Source organism: Cyprinodon variegatus, unplaced genomic scaffold, assembly GCF_000732505.1.
Source record: "Cyprinodon variegatus isolate N-32 unplaced genomic scaffold, C_variegatus-1.0 Scaffold1975, whole genome shotgun sequence".
Lineage (NCBI taxonomy): Eukaryota > Metazoa > Chordata > Actinopteri > Cyprinodontiformes > Cyprinodontidae > Cyprinodon > Cyprinodon variegatus.
Window position 1 is genome coordinate 38,904 of NW_015152428.1, and position 6,912 is coordinate 45,815.

Here is a 6,912-nt window from a genome sequence, read left to right on the forward strand (position 1 = left end):
TGTCAAAGAGTGACTGGCTTTCAATGTGCAAAACACAACACTCCTCCACAAGCTCCAGAGGCTGGAGGGAATTTGGATGGAAAAATTTAATAGGCTACTTCATAACACCTCAATTACAAAATAAATTATTCCATAATCAACAACAATGTTGGAGGCAATGTGGACAGATGAATGCCAGTCACTCTCATATATTTTGGCAATGTACAAAAACGCAAACCTTCTGGGATCAAGTTGTAAAGGCTACAGAAGAAATAATAAGAAACAAGATACCCAAGGACCCACGAATAATGTATTTAGGCTGGCTGGAGAGTGAAGGAATACAACGGAAAGACATCTATCTTCTCAAAATCTTGATAGTGGCAGCTAAAAAAGCGATTACCAGAAAATGGTTTAAAAGTGACCCTCCTCACCTGACGCAATGGATTTTAATAGTAGAGGAAATCTTCATGATGGAGGAAATTACCTACCACTTAAGGATCAAGCACAAATACCTAAAAGAACAGTGGAGGAAATGGTTTGATTACATAAATCGGAAAGGACTTACCCTCAATAAGACTTGAACGACAGATAAACCCTTTTTCTTTTAAGACATGTGGGACCCCTACATTCACTAAACTCGGACTCTGTTATATCTTTGCTATATTTTTATCGCCCTTATCTGTTCATATTCTTTTTTTTTTTTGTCTGTTTGCTTGTTTTAATGTAAAATTGGAAAAATACTAAATAAAAAGTAAAAAAAAAAAAACAAAAAAAAAAACTATTGTTTAAGCCTCTAATTCTGGTTCAGAAAAAAACAGCTTCAAGAACATTTTAAATTAAAAAAAAATTAATTGAACCAAATGTTGAATATAAAAACAGCTTAATTAAAATATAAAGCAGATTAAACTCTCTAATTGTTCATCAATTAAATTAGAAAGAGTTTCATGGACTTTAAATTGTTTCAGAGGCAGTAGATCAAACTCTGAACACCACTGAAGTTCAAGCTGAAGATTCTGTCAGAGCAGATAGTTTGAACAACAATAGAAAACAATCAATAAATTAACTCATCTGGAATGGATGGAAACATAACTGATAACTGGTATTACAAGCAAACAGATGAGACCATGACATTTTTTAAATCTGACACAGATCAATAAACACACACAGAGTAAAAATCAGTTTATCTAAATATCTTTCCTCAAAAATATATAACATGTATACCATGAAAAAAAGCAAGTTTAATCAGATTAGAGTGAAATGCAAGCATTTAGGAATAAATGGAAAAAAACATTGTTGACAACTTGATGCAGATTTAGCTCTCCTGCCTGAACAGATTCTTTAAACAGTAAAAATATTGTTTAAGCCTCTAATTCTGGTTCAGACCAAAGACGGCTTCAAGAGGAATTTAAATTTTAAAAAAGAAGCTTTGAACGAAATATTGAGTATGAGAACAGCTTAATTAGAACATAGAGCTGATTAAATCCTCTAGAAGCTCATTAATTAAACTAAAAAGAGTTTCATGAGAGTTTCAGAGCAGATAGTTTGAACAAAAATAGAAAACAATCAATAGATTAACTAATCTAGAAAGAATAGAAATGTTATTGATGACTGGTAATGCCAACTGAAAGCAAACACTTAAAAACAAAACATGGCATTTTTTTATTGTTTTGTTTATAAAGACATGGTTTGAAACCTATTTTATTTAGATATCAGATTACATTTAAAAACTGTGATACTGAAGAAAGAAAAAAGTAAATATGATTTACCTGGATTTCTTAAAGGATCAAATATTTGATTCATTATAAAAGTCTTTCCAATACCATCTACCTCTGACACAGATAAAGATGAATAATCTGTGGTCATTAACCAAATAATGTTGAACAGGCCCTGAGTATCTCAGTGAATTTGCTATCAATTAAAATGACAAAAAATGTCGCACAGTTTTGACGCAAAAGATTGTCTGGAGAAAAATTGTTCACCAGAAAAATCACTTTGACTGATTTTATGACATCATCACTACTCTTTCAGTCAATTTTCATAATAAATTTCATTACATTATTTTTCCTCTTTTGTCAAAGATTTACCATCTTATTATACATATTTTACAAATATTCTGTATATCTTTATCTTTATATAGAGATATACAATCAAACCAATCAAAATCAAATAAAAAACTTCTTTATTTTCAACTACAATTTACATTACAATAGAAAATTTCTGTTTCAGTACAACCGTTCATCGAGGAGGGGGGGACGGATTAACTGAGGCCATGCGTGCCACAGAACGCATTCTTATGGCTTGCCAGGTTCCCAGGCGGTTACCTATAGCGCTGCCTTACATAGTTGTCTCCTATTTTATAGGAAAAACATTCAATATGTTTACAAAGTAATATATTTGAAGATGAAACCATAATCCAAAAAAAATGCTTGGACCCATTCTTACCTTTTTGTTGACCTTTAGTTTCAAAGCTAATGGGACTTTATGGCATAGAGAAGAAGAATGCTCTCTAAGTTCTGATAAGACTAAGACCAGATGTTCCACATTAAACCATATTGAACTAAATTAAGTAAAACTGTGTGAAAATGTCTTATCATGAACACAAAATGGTGATTTGTTGCTAATTGATCTTTATTGACTCCACATACAACAGATATGATGTTATGTTTTATTTATTATGTTGAAAAATTTAGGATCTTGAGAAGAAATAGAAGGTTAAAACACTTTAAAAAGTAGCAGAGTGAAAAAAAAAAGAACAAATCAAATGTTTTACTGGGAACACTGGTTTTCCCAATTTTATTGTTTGTTTTTAAAGCTCTTAATGGTCTAGCCCCCCAGTATTTGACTGAGCTTCTCCAAATTCATGCCCCGGTCAGAACACTGAGATCCTCTAATCAGCTGCTACTCGCGATGCCTAAAACCAGACTAAAAACTAAAGGTGATCGTGCCTTTATGGCAGTGGCACCGAGGCTCTGGAATAACTTGCCTTGGCATGTTAGATCAGCAGGCTCCTTTGAGGTTTTTAAATCCTCTTTAACATCACATTTCTTCTCCCTGGCTTTTAATCATGTCTAAGTGGACATTTGGCAAAATTTTATTTAAAATTTTATTTTATTTTAAAATGTTTTTTAATTGAAACATTTATCATATTCTATTTTTATGTGTTTATGTATTTTAGCCTTAGCTTTTATCTGTTACTTAACTGTGATTCCTGTACAGCACTTTGGTCAACCCCGGTTGTTTTAAATGTGCTTTATAAATAAAGTTTGAGTTGAGTTGAGACTCTCCTTAATGAAAATGTCTTTTCATTTATACAAAACGATGATTTATTAATAATTTTACCGTTATTGACTCCACATACAACAAATATGATGGTTTATTTTTTTATTATGTAAAAAAATTGAGAATTTTGAGAAGAAACAAAGGTTTAAGAATGAAATCTGATACACATTTTACAGACAATACACTTGGCTGTAGAACACTTTAAAAAGTAGCAGAGTGAAAAAAAAAATGAAAAAAGAACAAGTCAGGTTGTCTCTGGGAACATTGGTCTCTCCTCAGTGTCTGTAGAGGCCGTCCTTCTGCAGCACTCCTCGGCTCTTGTTCTCCTCCCAGCTGCTGCTGCTGCTGCCGTCCACCTTCCAGGACAGACTCCAGTCTGAGGGGAAGCCCTTGTTGGCCAGACACATGAGGGTGGCCTTCCCCTGCTGCAGCTCCTCACTGCAGGGGGGGCAGCACTGTCAGGGTGGGACGAGCATCCCCTAGGAGACACCAATCAGGTTAGAGAACAGAAACCAGGAAGGCATGAAATGACACCAGGAAACTTTGACTATGTTGATGCTTTTTACTAAAATATTTCCACCAGATGTTTTTTTTTTCTGCTCCAACAGTTACTGAGACACATTGTTTCCTTTCCACTTAACAAACCTCCCATAACTTTACTTTGAATGAATCAACAAGTATTACACATGAAATATCATTGTTTTATATATCAAATAAAGTCTGTTTCATATCAAACTGCAAAAACAGATTTTAACATCTACAAAAAACATATATATTTTTTTCAAATTTATGCAATAATCTTACAGCTCTTAAAGCATGTTTAGCAGATTTACAATTTCAAAAACAATAAATAGTTTTTTCTAGAGTAAATATTTTTTTACTGAAAATAATTTGAGACAATATTTAAAGTCATATACGATATAATAGCCAAACATAACTGGGATCTCTCTTCATCTACATTAAATTTACTATTTGATTACACAAAAAATATAATAAACATGAATAAATTCAAAACTGTCAACATTTTGCTTTCAATATAAATGTAGTTTCAACTCTCACCCATAATAATATTTCTGTCACTAAAAAGCTTATCTGACTTCTTCATTACAATGAATGTTTAGATTTAAATGGACAATTTTTTAAATGACTTTTTTTCTTTTGTTTAGGAAATAATGTTTTAGACCAAAGACAAGCAACAACAGAATATAAGATTTAATTTTAAATCCAGTAAAAGACTTACTTCCAACATCCAGTCTGGTTCCTCCACCAAAAGTCCACCACAGTGATACAAACTCATTGAGTGGTCGTAAAAAAACCTCTGACTGTAGAGAGACACGGCTCTCTGACTCTGACACAAACACATTAACCAAAACATCAGCTTTATGGGAAATATCATGAAGTAGAATAAAAATAAAACAACAGAACATTTAGTTTGGATGAGAAATTGCTGAATAAAAACAATAAATATTCAATGAAAATTGTTATATTTGATAGAAATGGAGCCAATATTTCCTGTAATGATTTATGTATAATTAGTGTTTCTGGCAGTGAACCAGTGATCAGCTATGTTTGATATGTTTGATTCAAAAATACATCCTAAAAAGGAAATGAACAGAGAATTCAAACAGCAAAAATGTAATTAACAAGCAGATCTAAATATAAAGGATATTTTTAGTTGATGTTATTAAGTAACACCGACTGAGGTTTTCAAGCCTCTGTTTCTGTTATGATGATTTTCTGTCCAAAGCTAAAGAAAACACAACATTTAATTTAGTTAAATATTGGTCAATTATATTAAAACCAAAGACAGAATGTTTTTGATACACTGATGGGAGCTATGTGTAAAGTATGGTTAATAACTACTTAAAGGTTGTTTTCTGAATCTGGCATTAAAACACAATTAACTGGGCTGTGCCTGAAGGTAAACAGATTGCAGCATAATTTGTAAATTGAAAAGTGAAATTATTATATTGGAAAATCTGATTCACAATGTATGCAACTGTATGAACTACTTAGACATTAATGACAGATAAAAACTGTTTAATTCATTGCTAAATAGTATCATCCATTAGATCCTGAATCCATATAGGACTCGTCAGTATTTCCATAGAGCCACTTTGCATCAGCAGCTCCATGCTCCAGCGCTCTGGGAGAGTTTATAGTCCTGAGAGTTGAAGACTGGATGACTGACAGCTGTCCTTCATGACAACAGAAGACACAGAAATCCTCCTCATCAAAAACATGACTTTGATCTGCGTCCTCATCTGGACTCTCCTCTGCTGCTGCTTCACAGGTAAAGTCCAGAGAATCAAACTCCTCTCCTCTATGAACATCTGTCCCTCTGAAATGAAGCTGTCAGGTTTTAAAATCTGATGTTTTATTTTTCTTCAGAGTCTAAAATCCAGCCCACAGTGACTCAGCCTGCAGCAGTGAGCTCCTTGATAGGAGGAACCGTCACCATCAGTTGCAGGACCAGTCATAATGTTTTTGGCTCCAACCGTTTAGACTGGTACCAGCAGAAAGGTGGAGAGGTTACTAAGCTGCTGGTTTACTCCACCAGCACTCGAGCATCAGGGACTCCAAGTCGTTTTACAGGCAGTGGATCAAACTCTGACTTCACTCTGACCATCAGTGGAGTTCAGGCTGAAGATGCTGCAGTTTACTACTGTAACGGGGAGTTCCCTTTAAGCACTCATGAGTACTTCACACAGTGAAAAATCATCATACAAAAACCTCCCCCCTCAGGCTGAACTGAAACTACAGAGGCTGCTGAAGCCTCCAATTACTAAAGAGTCCAATCACTTTGTTGGAGGTCAATGCACGATGTTTAACTTGATAATTACATTTATTAACTGGTTGTATTTCAGATTTTTAAAACGTATTACCCTCTTCAGAGCTTTAATGATATGAAAAGCTTGAAAATAATTTATAAAAGCTACAATCAAATAATAGACTAAATATAAAGAGTTTTTATGTAATTTTACAGGTTTGCTGTAGTTCTAAAAGTTTTTATAGATCACTAATGTAAAACTGATTACCTGATTAATACTCAGCAAGAACAATGGACAGTTTATCCCTCTTTGTTTCATCACATCGTTTCACACTCATGCATTTCAGGCCTGAAGAAAACAGGTTAGAAAATAGAGCCTCTTTTCATCTGAAAAAAACAAACAAACCAGAGATGTAGACTGAGGACATATATTTCACTGTCATCTTTTGTTTCACATTAACTGCTGATCTCATATTATCTATATTCTCTATGGGTTTTTTTAGCCATAATAAGATGTAAACAGGCACCAAACAGTTTGTTGTTTCAACAAGAGTGACATAACAATATATCATATCAATAATATGATTATTGAGCCTCTTTAACATCATCAATGATCCCTCCCACCCCCACCATGGACTGTTCTCCCTGTTTTCCTCTGGGAAGACACTTCGCAGCATCCGATGCAGGGCCAGCAGATTCTGCAACAACTTCTTCCCCACTGCCATTAGATTGCTAAAAGTTGATGAACTCTAAATCATGTTACAGATTCTGCATCATACTGATAACACCAAACCAAGCGTACTGCATATTGCACCATTAATGCTCTGAACTTCCATATCAATGCAATTTTTTCCCCATTTGTTTTTTTTTTTTTTTTTTTTTTT

The 6,912-nt window shown here is 33.7% G+C and overlaps 2 gene segments (V, D, J or C); one reads left to right on the top strand and one right to left on the bottom strand.

Moving 5' to 3' along the window:
* Positions 1–4,560, bottom strand: part of LOC107104955 — a 21,174-nt gene extending 16,614 nt beyond the window's left edge. The window contains exon 1 of the C gene segment in view: positions 4,499–4,560.
* A 900-nt stretch (positions 4,561–5,460) lies between these two features.
* LOC107104956 lies at positions 5,461–5,972 on the top strand. The segment is given in 2 exon segments: positions 5,461–5,551; positions 5,650–5,972. Coding segments are annotated over 2 exon segments (414 nt in total).
* Positions 5,973–6,912: the final 940 nt, after the last annotated feature.